Source organism: Pipistrellus hanaki (assembly GCF_964339955.1).
Source record: "Pipistrellus hanaki genome assembly, chromosome: 6".
Lineage (NCBI taxonomy): Eukaryota > Metazoa > Chordata > Mammalia > Chiroptera > Vespertilionidae > Pipistrellus > Pipistrellus hanaki.
The window spans coordinates 33824687-33845864 of NC_140508.1; the positions used below are offsets into that span (position 1 = coordinate 33824687).

Here is a 21178-nt window from a genome sequence, read left to right on the forward strand (position 1 = left end):
CGGAGCCTCTGGGAGCGGAGTCCGCGCCCTCCACCGGGATCACTGGGGCGCCTGTTTAAAACGCAGACCCCGGACCCTCCCCGGACCCCTCCCGCACTGCGGAATCTGCCCGGGTGGGGCCTGGGGTTCCGAACCTCCAACCAGCTCCCCGAGTGGAGTTTGTAAGGACGCAGGCTGTCGGGGCGCCCCATGGCAGGCGTGGGAAGCTGTGGCTGCCCCGAGGACCCAGACCCGCTTCCTTCCTCTCTCCGGCCCCCGCCCCGGCCCTGCCGCCCCCGCCCCGGACCAAGGCGGGAGGCGGCCGCTGACCCGGGCGGCTCCCTGGGCGGCGGGCTCGGGGCGGACCCCGGGCTGTCCCGCGGGGCGGGGCGGACGGGGCGGGTGGCGGCTCCTCCCCGCGGGGCGGCGGGCGGCGGCCGGGCCGGGCCGGAGGGGCTGCGCCGAGGCGGAGGGACAGCCTGGAGCGCCCGGCAGCCGCGGGCCGGGGGCCCCGGACCCCTCCCGGAGCCCAGGTAAGGCCGCCGGCCCGCCGCCAACTTGGCCAAGTTGGAGCGGAGTGCGCCGGCGCCTGCATGGGGGGCTCTGCGGGCCGGCGGGGCGCGGGGGGCCTCGAACTCGCATCCCAGGGGTGAGAGACCTTCCAACAGGGGCCCAGAAGGCTGGGGAGCCCCGGACCAGAACCCCCACCCCCACCCCGCCCGGGTCAGGGGACTCACCACCAGGGCCCGGGGCTGGGCAAGTGGGGACTCGGGGAATGGCACATGCACCCCGGCCCCGGAGGTCCCCTCTCCGCCCCGCCAGGACCCTGTCCCGGCACCGAGCCTGGAACCCCGCAGCCCCGGAGCCCCCGCCCCCCAACAGCCCCGGAGGCAGCGCCTGCCCAGCCGCTGCTGAATTTTTCACGGAGGGGGCGGGCCGGCACGCGTTCCCATGGCGCCGGGGCGCTCGGGTTACCGCGGAGGGAACCCCCAGACCCCCGTGCGCTCCCAGCCCCAGCCCACCCACCCCTGCCTCCTCCTCGGCCCCCCTGAGGCGGGGCAGCGGAAGTGACCCCTCCCCGGGGCCCTGACCCCTCCTCCTCACCCCCAACCTCCCCCCCGCGGGGGAGAGGCCTGTGGGAAGGGGCGCCCGGGCAGTGCACACCCTTTCAGACCGTGGGCCTCGTGTCCTGAGTGGGAGAGGCAGGTCTGTGTCCACAGAGTGTGCGTGCTCGTGTGGACACCACCTCGCCGCTGCCCCTCCGCTGTCCGAGTGTCCTGGGGGAGGGAATTTTCCTCAAGGCACAGGAACTGGCCTCTGGGTGTGTGTACAGCTTGCACACTCACCCTCTGGGTGTGTGTACGTGTGTGTGTGTGTTTGTGTATGTGTGTGCATAGCTTACACACTCACCCTCTGGGCGTGCATACACGGATGTGTACAGCTTGCACACTCTCCCTCTGGGTGTGCGGACATGTGTGTGCACAGCTTGCTACCTCACCCTCTGGGTGTGTGTGTGTGTGTGTGTGTGTGCACAGCTTGCACACTCACCCTCTGGGCGTGCATACACGGATGTGCACAGCTTGCACCCTCCCCCTCCCAGGCAGACCCTGGTCCTGAAGCCGGAAAGCCCCCTCCTCCCCCCTCCCCCAAGGAGGGAGGCGCCCGCTCCTCCCCTTTGGACCAGGGGGCTCAGAGGAAGCCGCCTCAGGGCCCTGCAGAGGGGCCCGCAGCTCCTGCTCACCGCCCACTGCCCCTCTCGCTCACAGAAGGAGGAAGGCCCCCTCCCGAGGATGACACTAAACACCCAGCAGGAAGCCAAGACGCCCCTGCGACGGCGAGCCAGCACCCCGCTGCCCCTGTCCCCCCGGGGCTGCCAGCCTGGCCTGAGCGCGGCACCTTCCACCTCCACACCATCCGGGCACCTCCGGCTGGGCCAGTCAGCCTCCCTCAACCCTCCCACCCAGCGACCTGCGCCTGCCCCCGACGGCTGGTCCTCTGACTCCAGCGACTCCGAAGGCTCCTGGGAGGCCCTGTACCGAGTGGTGCTGCTGGGGGACCCCGGCGTGGGGAAGACCAGCCTGGCCAGCCTCTTCGCAGGGAAGCAGGAGCGGGAGCTCCACGAACAGCTGGGAGGTAGGGACACGGGCTGGGATGCAGCCAGAGGAGGGATGGAGGGCACAAGGCTGTCCAACTCAGGCGCTGCTCCGCTCCTAGGGCGTCACTCACAGACCATGACGGGAATGTGCCCCAGAGTCTCGCAGGGCACAGCCTGCACCGTGGCTGTGGGAGAGGGATTCCTTGAATAGTGAGAATGTTGCCAGCGTTCATGGGTGAGAGATGTGGGCTTGAGACTCAGTATAAAGAGATGGTGGGCTTCCACCTCGCTTAGAAACCCCTACCCCCAGCTCTCCCTGGACTCTCGGATCACCCAGCTCCATAGATAACCACCCATGACCACCACACCCTGCGGCAAAACTAAAATCCTGCCCAAAATGGAGACTCTCGGATGCCCAGTTCTGGGCCCTGGGCACCTGTATCCCCAGGAGATGCAGTGACCAGGTGCCCCAGGATGAAGGGGGATGGGGAAAGGACAGAGGAAACGAAGATAGGTGTTTGCAGGACTGGCTGAGAGGATGAGGGTGAGGGGGTGGGGAGTTGGTTAAAAGCAGAGAGAAGGTGGGGACACTCTAGCCAGGCCCTTTCTCCAGGCTCTGCCTCTCTAAGAGTGAGAACCCATGCGAGCGGTGTGCATATGTGCACCTGTAGGTGTAATAAATGGGAAGACTGAGACCCAGAGAGGGTGACATGACCTGCCTGAAGGACACAGTTAGCCGGGGACTGAGCAGGACTGGAGAATTCTCATCCCAACTTTAACCCCACCACCCCACACTCGTTCAGTTGGCAATAACAACCACCACCAACACTGTCTCAGTACCTACTGTGTGCCTCATACTCTGCTGGCAGCACCTACTGTGTGCCTCATACTCTGCTGGCAGCACCTACTGTGTGCCTCATACTCTGCTGGCAGCATGGGAGACATGGGCTCCTCCTCCCGGAGCTTCTGACCTATCAGGAGAAGCTGGCATCACACGGGTGTGGTGAACACTTCAAGGAGAAGTAGAGGGGGTGCAGTGACCATAAAGAGGGGCTGGGGAGCCACGCCCTCCCCAGGCGCGCCCTGAGACCCAGCTCTTCCCTCCATCACAGAGGACGTGTACGAGAGGACGCTAACTGTGGATGGCGAAGACACCACCCTGCTGGTCATGGACACCTGGGAGGCTGAGAAACTGGTATGGCACACGCAGATCTGGGGAGGTGGGTGCTGAGCCTCGTACCAGCCCCTCCAACACCCACAGCTCCTCAGCAGCCTTTCCAACCAAAGACAGAGCCTCCTGACCTTCACCTCCTGTTCTCACTCCGCTGGTCCCCTCCCACAGCCATGCCAGGGGGTGCCTCTTCCCCTGCAAGCCGCCCCCTCCTTTTAGCCCCCTCATCCCACTCCACCCACCTACCTTGTGCAGAGGAAGGAGCACTGAATTTAGCATCAAAATGTCTGAGGTTCAACCCCCCTTTTTTTTTTCCTTTTCCTTCCCCATATATACTTCATTGATTTTTTTTATAGAGAGGAAGGGAGAGGGATAGAGAGTTAGAAACATCGATGAGAGAGAAACATCGACCAGCTGCCTTCTGCACACTCCCCACTGGGGACGTGCCCGCAACCAAGGCACATGCCCTTGACCAGACCGAACCCAGGGACCCCAATCCACAGGCCAACATTCAATCCACTGAGCCGAATTGGCCAAGGCCCCCTTTCTTTTTTTTACCCGTTGTGTGGCTTTGTGCAGTTGACTTAACCTGCTCTGAGCTTCAGTTTTCTCACCTGATAAATGGGTCGATTATTCCTGCCTTCTTGACCGTTTGTTTTCTTTACGTTCTTATGCAGCTTCAGAGACTTGAGCAGTTTTGAGCATGAAAGCATGCTGAACATGGGTGAAGAATCATAAATAATGACAACTCTTGTTCATTACAATTTAGTAGCTAGGGGAAAGGGAGACCAAAGGATGTCCTTCCCCAGCCCTTCTTGAGCAGGAGGAGAGCAGCAGGCAGGGCCATGTCCCTGTTATGTTTTTCTTATCTTGTTTGAGTTTTCTGTTTTTCTTGCTGTACAAATAGAACATGCTCACCACAGAATTCTGAAGAAATACAACCAAGCAAAGAGAAGGATCTAAAAAATCACCTGAGATTTCATCTCTCTAAGGAGTAGGTTCCTCCCCTAAAACTCGGGGAGGGCCTGGCCACAGGGGGGTTAGGAGGGCAGTGCTGGGTGATTGACAAACATGGCTGACAGCTCCAGTGACAGGCCCGAAGGCTGGGGATGAAGGAGGGGATGAAGGAGCTGTGTAGCCGATTCTTCTCAACAAGCATAAAAGGAAACCCGGGTCCAAATGAACAAATGATGATGATGATGATGGTCTTAACAGCAGCTGGCATTTACGTAGCACCCTCTTCCTAAGGGTCAGCCCCTGTGCTAAACACTGGACATATAGTATGACATTCAGCCAAGACAAAAATTATACAGTGTGTGTGCTTCTGAGCCCTATTCCACGATGAGGAAATGGGAGCTCGGAGAGGCTAAGTAATATGCCCAAAGCTCTCAGCAAGTGAGATTCAATCCCAGGTCTGTAGGAACCCACAGCCTGCACTTCTGTGCACTAGGAGGGCCCCTCACCTCCCCAGGGAGCGTCTCCTTCTGAAACTCCCGCTGAGGTCCACCCATTTGTTCGTTGGGAAACACTTGCTGCCCTAGCCGGTTTGGTTCAGTGGATAGAGCACCGGCCTGTGGACCAAAGGGTCCCCGGTTTGATTCTGGTCAAGGGCACGTGCAGGAGGCAACCAACTATGTGTTTCCCTCACATCAGTATGTCTCTCTCTTTCCCTCGCTCTTCCACTCTCTCTAAAAATCAATGGAAAAATATCCTTGGGTAAGGATAAAAACAAAACAAACAAACAAAAAAGCAAAAGAAGCAAAAGCACTTTTGAGTATATATCATTGGCCAGGACACTGGAGACCCAGCAGTGAATAAGGCAGGCATGTTTCCGGCCCCATGGAGCTCACAGGCTGCTAAGGGAGGGGCTGTTATTTTGGATGCTGGTCAGGGAGGGGCTCCTTTGAGGATCAGATGGGGCAGAGTCCCGTGGGTTAAGAGTGATCAGCGTGGAAGTTCCATTTGGGAGACGGAGGAGGAAGAGTACTGGCCTAGAAGCAGGGACTGGGATTCTGTGCCCAGCTCTCTGCTTGGCCAAGAGAGTTTTCTCTTCTCTGGCCCTTGGTTTTCCTACAGGTGAAATAAGATAACTGAACCAGTGTCCCTGGTCAGTGACCGTGAAGGCAGCTCCCAAACAGGGCCCATACTGTAGCAGCCTCCATTCCTTCCATCGCTGGGCTAGTCAGAGAGGCAGAATCTGAAGGAACTGGGTGGACCTTTGGCTCACCCAGTAGCATGCTCGCTCACTAGTATCTAACCATCAGGGTCACCTAGAGAGAATTAAAAACCAAATCCTCAGGCCTCACCCCAGACCTCACAAATAAGAACGTGTATAAGTAGAATCCTGGAATCTATATTTTAAAATCACATCCCGAGGGATTCTTACCCACCAATCCATGCAGCAACTGGCTTTTGTGATACTACCCATTCTTCATAAATATTTGTGCAGTGAATGAATGAATGGTCAAGACTCACTATCTCATTCAACAGATGAGAAAACTGAGACCCGGAGGGAGGAAGGGGCCTGTCCGTAGACAAGGTTGAAAACCCAGAATGAGCACCTACAACCGTCTGGCTCGGCCCACCGTTATTTGACCTGAGGAAAGATTGATACGGCTCTTGAAAACTCACCCCCTTTGACAGTGCTGTTGACGATGGAACTGACGCTTTTCTATTCATCTGTCTTACTTGGTTATCAGATAAGTTTTCTGGCTTCTTTCCCCCTCACACACAATTCCTCCATCACACTCAATATTTCCCACTCCTGGCCTTCTCTCTTCTCTCCTGGTCCGCCTGCTCATCCTTTCAAATCCCACTCACAGGTCCACGGTGAACCTCCCACACCCCGCCAGGTAGAGTTCTCCTGGCCTCCCTCTCCCACCCCCATGGCTTCTCCAGCTACTTTCACATGGGTACTTCCCACGGTGCATTATCACTCTCCATTTCCACAGCCTCCCTCCCAGACCAGGAGCCTTTGGAGGTCAAGAACTGTGTCTTATAAAGCTGTTACCCAGGTGGTCCAGTCCGAGTGCTATCCCTGACAACAGATCACCTTCCAACATGGATTATCAAAATCATCCCAGTTCTTCCCTTTCCTTGGTCAAAAAACTTGCAAGTACTCCACTTTCTAAAATGACCTGTGCCTCTCCCACCCCCTATCCTGACACCCCACAGTTGCTCCTTCATCTCTTTAGAACCGTCTTGAAAATGCCTTCCCTTGAAATCAGCCTCCATCCTCACTTCTCTCCCTTCCTCTTTTCTCTTTTGAGGAGACTGCAGAAGACCAAATGAACTGTCTGATATGCCTGAACCCACTAAACAGGCAAAGCCAGGACAGCTAAACAGCAAACCCTCCTTAGCAAGAAGAGAAACCAATCTCTCTCTCTCTCTCTCTCTCTCTCTCTCTCTCTCTCTCTCTCTCTCTCTCTTTCTCTCTCTCTCTCTCTCTCTCTTTTTTTTTTTTTTTTTTTTTTGTCTCTACAGACGGAGCCAGTGAATGAGAGAATGTAGTGAGGTAGTGTCATTAGCCCAATTTGTCAAGCAGAGAAACAGGCTCACAGAGGATCAGCGAGTCACTACTTTGAGAGGAGAACAGGGAATTATGGCAGACTCTGTCCCTCAAACCTGTCCAACGTGTAGACCTTAGCTCCATCCCGCCCATTAAACCATCCCAGCCCCTTCCTTTCTCAGCCGAGGCCTAGTAACCTCTGAGGATGGGCCGGTCCCTCCCCTGCAGGATGAGAGCTGGAGCCAGGAGTCCTGCCTGCAGGTGGGCAGCGCCTACGTCATCGTGTACTCCATCGCAGACAGGGGCAGCTTTGAGAGCGCCTCCGAGCTCCGCATTCAGCTGAGGCGCACACACCAGGCGGACCACGTGCCCATCATCCTGGTGGGCAACAAGGCGGACCTGGCGCGCTGCCGGGAAGTCTCTGTGGAAGGTGAGCCCCCGGTCCACCCTCCTCCTCCACACTCCTCTCAGCCCCACGGTCACTGTTCCTCCTCCGGTGTCTTCACCTCAGGGACTGCCTGCCACCTACCACTCCCATTCTGCATCTCCTTGCCCCTGCCTCAAGGCTAGGGACCATGCCTGTGTCCTCTCGCACTCCCCCAAACCAGTCCCGAAATCCTCCCTTAACCCCACCGTCCCTTCACCCCATTCCCACAGCCTCGAACTCATTCCGCTATTTCCCACGTCAGCCTGGGCCAGCCCCCACGCTAATTCTATATCCCCACTTAGTCAGCTTTCCTCAACAGCTGCCACAGCTTCCCAGAACCAGATCTGACCTTGTCACTTCTTTGCTTAAAAATTCCCGTTTGCGCTCCCTTGTCCTTCGTCAGAGACATTTTATCCCCCAGGCCTGATAGGCCTAGTTCTACAGGCTTTTCAACCATTGAGACCTGAAAATTCTATTTATCAGCTGCAAAATAGAGCGAGAATTTATAAATTCAAAATTCAGAAAGCTTGAATTGTCTATAAAACATGACAGCGTGCCATCCAGCAACTGCAAACCCAAACGTGTAAGTTACTAGTACATATAAATAGTATTTAAAGTGAGGTGGGGAATGTTTTAATGTTTGACATATCCGATGGGACTCATAAAGATCTAAAAATGGCCCTACTCACAGGGAGCAATCTTAAAAAACTATGGAATCTGAGACCCAGAGAGAAGAAGCCAGTTCCACTGGGTCACCAGCCACTGAGGACTGGAACTCAGGTCCCTGCCTCCCAGCCCAGGGGCACCCTGGAGAGAGAAGGCCATGTGCTTTGTGAGCAGACCCTGAACTCCGCAGCACCATCCCAGGAGATTCTGTAAAAATGCAGGCTCCCAGAGCACATCCCCAACCTACTGCACCGGAATCTCTCCCCCGATCATTCTCAGATCAGATCAGACTCCTTACCTGGCATTCAAGACTCTTCCCTACCTAGCCCCAGCCCCCCTGTCTTCCCAGCCCCATTCTGCCCCCAGCATCAGCCCCTACTAGCCTGGGAACTACCTCCTCCAAGCCAGATCTGACTTCTGTCTGGGGGTGCCCTGGCACCATGTTTTGGGAAAGAAAAAAAAAACCGCTCCCAGTCCAGACTGAACACCCGCTTCCTCCCTTTATCTCCTCCTCCTCCTGCTCCACGCCTGCCCGTCTGTCCCATCCGTCTGTCCGTCCCCGCCGCCCAGAGGGACGCGCCTGCGCTGTGGTGTTCGACTGCAAGTTCATTGAGACCTCGGCCGCCCTGCAGCACAACGTGGCCGAGCTGTTCGAGGGCGTGGTGCGCCAGCTGCGCCTGCGCCGCCGGGAGGGCCCCCGGGAGCCCCCCGCGCCCCGCCGGCGGGCCAGCTTCGGGCAGCGCGCGCGGCGCTTCCTGGCCCGCCTGACGGCCCGCAGCGCCCGCCGCCGCGCGCTCAAGGCCCGCTCCAAGTCCTGCCACAACCTGGCCGTGCTCTGAGCCCCGCCGCCCGCCCAGGGCGGTGAACACTGTGGGGCACACGCTCTGCCCACGCCACCGAGTGGGGGGGCCCCCTCCCCCCGAGGGCCAAGGCGCAGAGACCTGGAGCACGCGCCGTGGGCCAGAGCATCTCCCGGAGCCGCAGCTGCAGGGGCGCCTCGGCCACGGGGAGCGATGGATGTACAGACTATGGGGCCCGAAGGCCAAGCTCGGCACACAGTAGGGGATTTTTTTTTTTTTTACACGATTTGCGTCTTTTTGTAAAAAACAAAACAACTTTTCTTTATCCTCGGGCTCTGGCCAACCCTCAGAAACACTCCCCCCGTCTTCCCACTCTGCCCCCCCAAAAAAACACACCACAGACTACAAGGATGCCCCGTCTGAATGCCCAGACTTCACGGGGGTTCCTCTGGGCATCCCCACCTGCTACCCTCCCATCTGCACTGGCTCCAGACGGGACCACCTGCTGGCCTGTGTCGGGGTCAGCCAATAAAGTCATTGGAACTGTATTGTGCGTTCAGGTCTTCTCCCAGCCGCTGGGCACAGCCCCGGCCCCTGTCTCTGAGGGAGACACAGTGGAGCACAACCACAGTCAAGTGTGGTGACCTCTCAGTTTCTCATTAGACCATTTTTATAGATGATAGAATCATGAAATGTTATCTGGAAAGAAGTTTAGCACTCATCCTGGCAATACAATAGCTGGTGTTTGTTGGGGGCAGTCTGTGTACCAAGACGTCACTAGCTATTCACTAACCTTCACAACCCCTGTTCGGTAATTAGAAAACCGAGGCCCAGGCCGGTGAAGGCTCCTGCTCAAGATCACACAGCTGCTGTACGTGAAGTGGCCAGGACTTCCATCTTGTCAGTCTAGAGTCGGTACCCAATTATCCAGCCCTCTTGGAGAATGTGTTAAAAGCTATAGAGCTGTAGCTGGTTTGGCTCAGTGGATGGAGCGTCGGCCTGTGGACTGAAGGGTCCCAGGTTCAATTCCAGTCAAGGGCATGTACCTTGATTGCAGGCACATCCCCAGTAGGGGGTGTACAGGAGGCAGCTGATCGATGTTTCTAACTCTCTATCCCTCTCCCTTCCTCTCTGTAAAAATATCAATAAAATAGGCCAGCCAGGTGTAGCTCAGTGGTTGAGTGTCATCCCAGGAACCAAGAGGTCATGGGTTCTATTCCCAGTCAGGGCAAATGCCCAGGTTACAGGCTCGATCCCCACTGGGGGGTGTGCAGGAGGCAGCCAATCAATGATTCTCTCTCATCATTGATATTTCTATCTCTCTCTCTCCCTTCCTCTCTGAAATCAATAAAAATATATATTTTTAAAATCAATAAAATATATACATATTTTTAAAAGCTATGGAGCCCCCAGGAAATGGACTTTCAAACACAATTTTGCGAACAATTTAAGGAAGGAAGGGGAGTAGACTCCATGAAACTCAGTCCACTTATCCCCAGGAGGGACCCCCAATTTAGTCCAACTCACTCATTTCTCAGATTGTAGACACTGAAGCCCAGAGAGGGGGCGTGAACACCCCAGAGTCACCCAGCCAGAGAGGGTGAGGACGAGACCCCAGGGCCCAGCCTTCTCCTCTGTCTGTGCCTCTGGCTGGGGATGGGGTCTTGGGCTCAGGTCAGGAGTTTCCAGCTTAAGGTGAAGGGGTATCACTAATTTGAAAAAAGAACAAGATATAAACAGTTTGGACCACGTGTCCCTGATTCCCAACACCACTTGCCCCAAACAGCTGCCCTTCCAGATGCCTCAGCCCCTCCCCCGCCCACGTGGGCCCAGTCCGTGCCACCAGGAACAGGGTGCCAAGGAAGAGTAACGCAGGGGCAGGCAGGCCATAGCCTCCAGCTGTAGCTCTCACCCCCCGACACACCCCCGACCATCTTGCCAGCCTGCCAGCCAGGCACCGATGGTCCCAACTCCAGCCTGGGGCAGGGAAGGGGGGAGGGTCTTCCCCCATCCAAGCTGTCCCCAGCCTGTGGTCATGGGGGAGGGGCTGTAGTTGTGGAAAGTTGGCAGAGGCAGCCGGCAGCAGCCGGGAGAGTGGAAAAAATGATATCAAACCCGGAAAAATGCAGGCCGGATGGAGGGCCTGAGTCGGCCCTGGGAGGTGAGAAGGAGGGAGGGCAGAAGAGAGGGAGGGATGGGGCCCCACAGGCTGAGAAAGGAGGAGGGGCCAGGGAGAGAGCACAGGAGCTATTTCTGGGAAAACTGAGGACTCTCCTCTCATCCTTTTCTTCACCCACTAATACTTACTTACCAAGGGCCTGCTAAGTGCAGGACACAGTGCCAAGCTCTGGGGAGATGGCAAGGACTAGAATGAGTAGGGCACTGTTCCTGGAGCTCAGAGACAGGGGTGGAAGGAAGCAGATGGAAAACAAGTGAACAAAATAATTACAAACTTAGAAGGAGCTAAAAGTCAGGATGATCATAGAGGGCGCTAAAGACAATCCAGTCCAATCCACTCAACTCATAGGTGGGGCAACTGAGGGCCAGAGAGGGAGAGGGCTTACCTGAGGCTCCCGGGAGTGTGAAAGAAATCATTGAGACCGGAGGGGGTGGGGGAGAGGAAGAAAGAAAGAAATAGTGCAGACCAATGTGGGGCGGGGGGGGTGGGGGGGGGGTGGATAGTATGCAGCCAGCACCATGTCTGAGGTCAAGGACCCTGAACCAGGGGGTCTGTGTTCAAACCCTATTCTCCTACACATCTGTGTGCCTTAGTTTCCCCACCTATAACATAGGATTCATGACAATTCCTTCCCTCAGAGTTGATGTGAGGATTAAATGACTTATGATGTGTAAAGTACATAAAGCAGTTCCCACAGCTAGGAAGATTCAGTAAATGTTGGTTCCTGCTATATATATATATGCCTAATATGCTAATTGCCCCTCTGAACTTTCGACCTGCGATGTGCACTGACCACCAGGAGGCAGACGCCCTGACCGGTAGGTCAGCTTATTGCTGGGGTCCTGCTGATCAGGACTGGGTGAGACAGGCTGGACACACCCTAGAGCTCTCCCTCGGGCCCTCCCTGGCCCCAATTGTGCACTGGTGGGGTCCCTCCGCCTGACCTGTGCCCTCTCACAAGCCAAGATCCCTTGGGGGATGTCAGAGAGCCAGTTTCGGCCTGATCCCCACAGGCCAGGCTGAGGGACCCCACTGGTGCACGAATTTGTGCATGAGGCCTCTAGCTATATAATAAGACCTTGGGGAAACCAGGGTTGGTTGAGGGCAGGGTATTCTCAGACTGCAAAGACTTTCTTGGAGTCCTTTTCCTGCTGTGACACTGGAGAACTTTAGGAAAATGTCTTCTCCTTTGAGCCTCAGTTTTCCCCACATGTAAAATAAAGAGATTGAATCGGAACTTGTATTACATATTCATGTACTCATGTTTACTGTCTGCCTCCCCCACAGGAACAGAGGCCCCATGAGGGCAGGGCCCTCAACGCTGCTCTCTCTGGAGCACCTACAGCAGTGCCTGGCTCTTGATAGGCAATCGGTGAATATTTGTTTAGTGGATTAACCAGGGGTCCTCAAACTTTTTAAAGTGGAGGCCAGATCACGGTGCCTCAGAGAGCTGGAGGGCCGGACTATATGAACTACTAATTCCTACTGTAACACCTCGGCTGCGCTCACTGCCCAAAAAACCTGGCGGGCCAGATCAGACTCCTCTGCAGGCTGCATGTGGCCTGCGGGCCGTAGTTTGAAGACCCCTGAGCCGATCGGTAAAATGTCCCTTCCAATCCTGACCTCTCTGATTCTAGGAGTCTGTGAATAAGGTATGGGTAGGAAAGCATGTGAGAAAACCACAATATTCCTCCTAGGGACATGGCCAGTGATAGTCTAGAAAGTTATTTCTCATCTATAAAAACAAGCTGGTGTGTGTGTGTTGGGGGGTGGGAGGGGGGCCGCACGGGGTTCTAACTTTGTTTTAATACTTTCTGTGTGCTAGGCCCCATGCTATGTGCTTGATACACATTTTCTCATCTCATCACCATAACCACCTACTTGGTATGTACCATTCAAATATGAGTATATCAAAGTTAAGAGAACAAAAAAAAAAATTGTCCAAGGCCACACAGCAGGAAAGGGCATTCAGGATTTACTCTCAGACTAGAAGAAACTGCTGTCTTCATTGTACAATTAGGGAAACTGAGGCCCAGAGAAAGGAGATGAATTGCCCAAGGTTATCCTATATAATAAAAGCCTAATATGCAAATTGGCCAAATAGTGGAACAACTGGTCACTATAACACACACTGGCCACCAGGGGGCAGATGCTCAGTGCCAGCAGCACCCTCCCTCCCCTGTCCCCCATCGCCCTGCCAGTCACCTCACAGATTGGCCCTGGTCACTGGCCAGGCCTATGGACCCTACCCATGCACGGATTTCTTGCACCAGGCCTCTAGTGTAATAATAAGAGCAAACAATTATATCGCTCTTATTATGTACCAGGTGCAGTGCTAAGTGCTTTTCACATATTGAATCCTCAAAACTGGTCAGTCTTGCCCAGCTGCAGTGACTCAGTGGTTGAACCTATGAACCAGGAGGTCACAGTTCTTATTCCCGGTCAGGGCACATGATGGGGTTGCTGGCATGATCCCCAGTAGGGGGTGTGCAGCCGATCAATGATTCTCTCATCATTGATCTCTCTATCTCTCTTCCTCTCCAAAATCAATAAAAAATTATTTTTTAAAAACTGGTCAATATTATCCCCATGCCAGTTTTCAGACAGAGAAACCATAGCATGGAGAAGCTCAGTACCCTGCCAAGATTGTACAGTTAGCAAACAGTAGAGCCAAGATCTGAACCAGAGAAGTCTAGTCCCGTGGTGTTATTGCGCTGTCTGCCGGGACAGCGAGTCTGGAGCAGCCTGGTATACAGAGGGAGGCGTCCTCCGCCGGCACCCTGCTGCCTGGGCTGGGGGCAGGGCGGAGAACAAAAGCACATTGAGAGTATCCTCAGCTGACAGCTGGGACTTTCCACCTTCAGGGAGGGTGGTGTTATGGAAAAAATGATAAAGCTCTGGAAAGATGAACGTCTCCCAGGGGCCCCAAGTTTCCTCGGCGCCCCGCCCCCCTTGCCACAGACTGTGCCGGCCTGCTCCAGACGAGACGGAGGCCACCTGGATCCTGACACACCCCAGCCGGGCTGCTCCGATGTGAGGATCGCTGACCTTCATGGAAAGTTCCAGCATCTCAGCCAGGGACACAAATCTTCCACTCAGGGACCCCCAAGGAATCCGGGTCAGGCTGGACTCCCTGTCCTGGGATGGTGGGAAAGTCACGTCTCCTGGGGCAATTCAATCCCTCCCTCAGCAAGCCTTGACCAGGGAAGCGAAGGAGGACGGAGAGGGTCATCGCCGGCTGTGTATAAAGAGCGTGAATCTCTCCGCTCGGCCAGGAGCGTGTGACCTCAGGCAAGTAAAAATACACAGAGCGAAGGGGTGTGATGCCGTCGCGAGAATATTTGAATACGCTAGGTCCACAGCCTTGAACAAACAGACAAGTTCAGTTTCCATTTCAGCCGCGTTCCCTTCCGTTCCGTTCAGGGTTCAGTTAAAAATAATACGGAGGACGGAATGGGAGCTCTGGGTTCAGCCGTGTGTGCAGTTTTCCCCCATCCCATCTGGTTCAAGTTCAAGGCTGGGAGAGAAGGCTGTTCCAGTTACTGGGCTGCCAAACACACCACCCCGGAGCTCCGTGGCATCGAAACAGTCGTTCTGTTATACTGACATATTTCGTGAGTCAGGAATCTGGGCAGCAGGCGTACGGCTTCTCTCTGGGGCCTGGAGTGACTGGCTTTCTCTCACAGGCCCGGCGCCATCGCTCACGCGTCTGGAGGCAGGCACTGGAATGCCACCTCCACGTGGCCTGGTGGGTTTGTTTCCTATGGCCACTATGACAAATGACCATGAACTTGATGGCTTACAACAGCACACACGTGTCACGTTACCGTCCTGTGGAACAGAACTCCAACAGGGGTCTCGCCGAGCTGACACCGGGGTGTTCACAAGGTTGCATTTCTTCCCGGAGGCCCCAGGGAAGAATCTCTGTCCTGGCTTTTCCACTTCTAGGGCCTCCCGCTTCCCCTGGCTCAGGACCTCTTCCTCTGTCTTCAGAGCTAACAAGGTCGGGACCAGCCTGCCGCAGGCTGCCGTTTCTCTGGTTCTCCCTCTCTTGCCTCCTTCCTCCACCCTTGTGATGACACTGAGCTCACCCAAACGAGTCAGGATAACCTCGCTATTTCTTTTATTTCTTTTTATTTTTATTGGTTATGGTATCACATAATTGTCCTCATCCCCCTATTCCCATCCCAAACCCCTCCCCACGTAGACCCCCACCCCCCCTGTTGTCCATGGCCACTGGCTAGGCCTATATGCATGCACACAGTCCTTTGGTTGGTCTCTTACCCTTACCCTTACCCTCCCCTACTTTCCCTCTGAGGTTTGAAAGTCTGATCGCTGCTTCTCTAACTTTTATTTTTTTTAAATATATTTTATTGATTTTGTACAGAGAGGAAAAGAGAGAAAGTTAGAAACATCGATGAGAGTCATCGATCAGCTGCCTCCTGCACACCCCCTACTGGGGATATGCCCTTGACCGGAATCGAACCCCGGACCCTTCAGTCCCCAAGCCGACGCTCTATCCATTGAGCCAAACCGGTCTCGGCTAACCTCCCTATTTTAACAGTCAGTGTATTAGCAACCTGAATTCCATTTCTGACCTTCACCCGCCTTTGCCAGGGACTTGAGGACATGGACATTTCGAGGAGCTGCTGTTCTGCCTATCGTAACAGGAGAGAGTGAGGGATGGAGGAAGGGCATGGCTGGTCTTCTCTCTCACTCGCTCTCTCTCTCTCTCTCTCTTTCTCTCTCTCTCTCTCTCTCTCTCTCTCTCTCTCTCTCTCTCTCTCTCTCCTCCCCCCCCCCCCCCGTCTCTCTCTGCTCATACACAGTCCACCATGTCTTACTGAACGGAGAGGCCCTACGTGAAGGGGGCGGCCTCCCAATGGGATGTCAGGAGCTCCTTTTCTTCCCCAAGTCCATGCTTCCCTTCAAGAGCTCCAGCTTCTTCCATCCTTCAGTGGACAAATTTCCGTCTGCCTTTTAGAAAGCCCTGCTCCCTACCCACAGTGTAAGTCTTGCCTCCGAATTCTCTCCCTCCCGAGCGGTACATCTTCAGAAGTCTGAGGTGTTGGGGGCAGAGTAAGGCTCCAAGGGCCCCAGCAGGACAGTCAAGGGTGCTCTTAGCTCTTCTAGTCTCACAGGACACGCCAGGGGGTGACACTCCACATCCAGTTCTCGTCAAGGTTTGCCCGCCTGTGTGCACGAGGTGGGTGACCATTTCACATGGCCAATTGCCCTGAAAGTAATTGTTGAATATCACACACAACTGCACTAACTCAAATGCTCACTGTATCAGAAAGGGACATATATAATACATCCGTGAAGTAGATTGGGTGAAGGACATTAAGGAGCATCAAGGTCTGTGGCAAATTGGTAGCACCTGTCCTGCCCCTTGAGGAGGGACACAACTGAACTGCCTCTTACTGCTGTCAGGATACGAACCCCGTGTTGCCAAATATTTCTTCTTGTTTTTTTGTTTTTGTTTTTTTTTTCCCCCACAAAGTCCAGCAATCCAGATATTTGTGTGAAGTATCTCAATTCTTTTTTTTTTTTTTTAATTTTATAGATGAAGGGAGCAGGAGAGAGAGATAGAAACATCAATGATGAGAGAGAATCATTGATTGGCTGCCTCCTGCACACTCTCTCCTGCGGATCAAGCCCACAAGCCGGGCATATGCCCTTGACTGGAATCAAACCAGGGACCCCTCAGTCCGCAGGCTGACCCTCTATCCATTGAGCCAAACCGGCTAGAGCTCAATTCTTAAATCATTATTGCTAATTCCAATTTTTAAAAACCCTAGATAGGAGAAACAAAGTATGTCCACCAGCCAAATTCTAACCAGAGGCTGACAGTTTGCAACCTCTGATCCAAACCCAGATAGTGATAGAGAAATGTAGTCTCAGTCACCCCCGGCCTGCAAGGTCACCCCTCATACCAGATTATAAAGAACAGCTTGTTCCTTTTTTTTAATATATTTTATTGATTTTTTTTTACAGAGAGGAAGGGAGAGGGAGTTAGAAACATCAGTCAGCTGCCTCCTGCACACCCCCCACTGGGGATGTGCCCACAACAAGGTAGATGCCCTTGACCAGAATCGAACCTGGGACCCTTCAGTCTGCAAGCCGATGCTCTATCCACTGAGCCAAACCGGTTAGGGCTAGCTTGTTCCTTTTGCTCCTCTCAGTCCCCTTTCCACGGGTGCCCTTCCAGGCCCGTTGGGTATATTTTTTATACCCAAAGGTGCCCAGGGCCAGTGGTATATTTTTTACATTGAACTTTGAATTACAAAAATAATAGATTTTAATTATTGGGATATGTCAAAACAATAGAAAATAGATGCATTTGTCAGTTAAGCTGCTCTCGGCTACACATGATAGAAATCCTTATAAGGATGTGTTCTAACAAGAGCCCAGAGGTAGGCAATTTTAAGGTTGATTCATCAGCTTGAAAATGCCAGGACCCTGAGTGTGCAGCTGCAAATTCTCTAGGCTTCTCCTTCATGGCTGCAATATGGCTGCCACAGCTCCCAACGTCACATCCTCACACTGGCATCCCAAGCCAGAATAGAAGGGGAGAGTCAGAGAGACCTTGTTTTATTTATTTATTTTTTTTTATCAAGGAGGAAGTTGTTCTCCCAGCAGCTTCCCTTTCTATCTCCCTGGCCAGACTGAGTCTCACGGCCCCCTCTAGCTGCAACAGAGGCTGGGAAAGCAACTATTTGGCAAAAATGAATGAGATTGCACACCTGGTGTGGGCCAATTGCAATTCGTCCCTTGCTGCCCTTACAAGATGGCTTTGGTGAGCAACGGAGAAGTGGTTACAGGTCGTTGAATGGGTGGGTTTGGCATTTGTCCCAGAACTCCGGTTCCACCCTTCTCCCTGGAGTCACCTACCATTGGCATTTTATGATGTATCCTTCCAGATGTTTCTGCCTGCTTACATGTACACTGAAGCAGACATTTGGCAATTTTTCCTTTCTTCCACGCTGTCGGGGCTACGATTTTGCTGTTCCTCTCTTTTTCACGGGTCAAGAATAAGCCTGATCGCTCTAAGCAAGAGATTGGCTTGAAGATGGACTACAAACCATCTGTGGTCAATGAGGTGTGAGGGAAGTTGGCTGGAAGGTTCTAGAAAAAGTTTCTTTGCTCTCACAAAAGTGCTAAGACACAAACAAAAAAGGAGCTTCAGCAGAAAGGGATAGTCCCTTTTCTTCTACTGGCCATTGGGATGTATGTGTGTGACGCCTGGAACTGCCGCCAACGTCCTGAAATTACGACGGAATCTAGGCAGAGAAGAGCAAAGCAGGAAGATGGAAAGTACCTAAGTCACTAACAATGAAGTCCATCCACTGACGTAACCATTCCCGAGGCTGCCCCACCCTGAACTTATTGCTATGTTACATAATATGTTTTCAGTGCTGAAGCAAATTATCTTGAGGATTTCTGTACCAAAGTCAAAATCATCTGGCATATATATGTTTAATTTGCTTGTTTGAAATATATTTAATTACTTATTTCAGAGAGAAAAGGAGAGGGAGGGAAGGAAGGAGGGAAAGAGAGAAAGAGAGAGAGAGAGAGAGAGAGAGAGAGAGAGAGAGAGAGAGAGAGAGAGAGAGAAACATCAATGATGAGAAAGAGTCATTGATCGGCTGCCTCCTTCATGTCCCACACTAAGGATCGAGCCCACAACCGGGGCATGTGCCCTGACCAGGATCGAACTGTGACCAGTTGGTTCATAGGTCAACACTCAACCACTGAGCCATGCCAGCCAGGCTTACTTTGCGTTTTTTCACATAAATGGGATCACACTTATATGCTTTAGGACTGAATTTAGTTGCAAAGGATGAAACTCAAAATGGCAGTGATGGAAACAAGATAGGAGAATATTTCCCTCTCACGGAAAGGAAGTTCAGAAGCAGGCAGTTCAGGGCTGGCGTGTATTCCACAGTGCACAGCCCTGCACTGGGGTCTGTCTTCCATCCCCCGTGCTGCTCAAGCTGCAGCCATCACATCCTGAGCTCCAGCAGCAGGAAGTGGTGAGGAGCCTGAAAGGGCCCGCCTCTCAGAAGATGCACACATTACCCCTGCCTACATCTCATTAGTCACATCACCACTCTGCATGGCAAAGGTGCCTGGGGTATTTTATTCTGAATAGCCATGTATCAATTTAAAATCAGGGATTTTATGTTTTATATTTAGGACAGACGTTGAAGGGCAGTGAGCAATATATATCTGCCATGACAATGTAAATATTCGATGTAATTTGCTTTTTGTTCAATTTATCCTGATTTTCTATGCAAGCCAATACATACAAATGTACCTCGTTATTTTGACATTTATTTTGTTCTTTTTTAGACCTTTTGAGAACCTTCTTTTTTAATGCATGCATTTAACTCTATATTAGAAAAAAGCTATGTAAGTTATATAAAGCTCTAAATTTCCCTCTAAGTACTGCTCTAGGTACATCCCACAAATTCTGGTGTGTTGTATCTTCATTATAATTCAGTTTAAAATATTTTCTAATTTCCCCTGTGATTTCTTCTTCCCATAGGTTACTCAGACATATAGTGATATGTAGTGTATAAATTTCCAAATATTTGGGGTGGGAGTTCTATGTCTTTTTGTTATTGATTTATAACTTAACTCTATTGCAAATTTAAGACTTGTTTTATAGTTCAACATGTGGTCTTTCATGATCCATGATCCATGCTCCGTGTGCACTTGAAAATAATATGCATTCAGCCATTGTTGGTTGTAGAGTTCTAAAAATGTCAATCAGGTCAAGGTTATTGATAATGCTGTTCAAGTGTTCCATATCCAAAATGATTTTATGCCCACTGGTCTTATCCGTTGCTGAGAAAGGAGTGTTGAAATCCCCGTTTAGTCTGTCCATTTTTTCTTTTCCTTGTTCTTTTTCGTTGCTGCTAAATATTCCTCAGTATGGATGTACATATTTCCCCCATTGAAGGACATTAAGGTTATTGTAAATGGTTTGCCCTTTTAGTGTGCACTGAATATTCTTGCACACATAGGAGAAATTGCCAAATTCAAAATTACTAGGTCAAAGGGCATGTACATTTTCATTTCGACAGACACTGCCAAATGGCTTTCCAAAAGGATTGGTTTTGTTTATATTCACACCAATAGTGCCCACTTCCCCACACCAGGATCCACATTAGCTATCACTGGTTTCAATATTATAATTTATAAGAAATATACATATGTAATCACTCAGATGATCAAAATATATAGCTCAGATATATCTGGTCTTCACCCATACAATTCCTGGCACAGCTTCCAAAATCCTTGAAATTACCTGAGTGATAAGGCAATGGGAGCATCTTTTGATGTAATGTTTGGTCTTGTTATTCATAACAAGCCCTTTTCCACTACAAGTGGATTTATGTTAGTGAATGTGATTTTTGGAAAGCACCTAAGGACAGGTCTGGCTGCCAAGGAATCTGCCATGAATAGAGGTGTGGGACTTCCAGTTCCAACCCTGACTTCCGGGGAGGAGAGAGAGGCTTAGAGGTGAGTCAACCACCCACGGCCAATGAGCTACTCAATCACGCTTACATAATGCAGCCTCCAGGGGGGTCAGAGACCCTGCGGGTTGGAGACTCAGAACATGCCCATGAGCCAGTGCACAGGGCCCTAAGCTTCACCAGGACAGACGTGCCTTTGTTTGGGACCACTGTCCGGCTGTTGATTTGTATCCTTTAATATCCTTTTGTAATAAATCAACTATGTTGTTGGTAAAGGTTGTTGCTGCTAAATATTCCTCAGTATGGATGGAATGCGTTCTGTGAGCCATTCCAGCAACTTAACCAAATGCAAAGAGAGGGTCCTGAGAACCTCTGCTGTATAGCCAGTTGGTCAGAAGCACAGACAACATGCTGGACTTGCGCTGGGCATCAAGCGGGGTCACTGGCACCTCCTGTCTGTAGTTGATCAGTCAGAAGCACAGGTGACAACCTCAGCTTGCAATTGGAGCCTGAATTGGAGGGCGGTCTTGTGGGACTGAGCCCTTTGCCAATGGAGCCTGATGCTATCTCCAGGTAGATAGTCTGAGAATTGCTTGTTAGTCTGGGGACACACACACACACACACACACACACACACACAGGAATTGGGTTCAGGACACCAAAAGACCAATCTTTTCTCATTTGATATTCTCTTGGGAAAGAAAGTATCTCATTGCTTACTTTGTAGTTCCCTAATTATAATAAAGTGGAGCGATATTTCTCTCAATGACTGTGCCCTTAGCTGCCCAAAACTCCAGGGAAGCTTTGAAATTACAGTTCCTAACGGCTGGATTAAATTCTTTTTTTAAAATATATATTTTTATTGATT

General features: G+C 52.3%; 1 protein-coding gene across 1 annotated transcript; it reads left to right on the forward strand.

Moving 5' to 3' along the window:
- Positions 1–380: 380 nt before the first annotated feature.
- On the forward strand, positions 381–9194 carry REM1 (RRAD and GEM like GTPase 1). The gene is made up of 5 exons (XM_084887940.1): positions 381–512; positions 1746–2112; positions 3187–3269; positions 6982–7183; positions 8417–9194. The coding sequence occupies exons 2-5, from the start codon at positions 1770–1772 to the stop codon at positions 8683–8685; spliced, it is 897 nt and encodes a 298-aa protein (XP_084744066.1). The 5' UTR covers positions 381–512; positions 1746–1769; the 3' UTR covers positions 8686–9194.
- The last annotated feature ends 11984 nt before the right edge of the window (positions 9195–21178 follow it).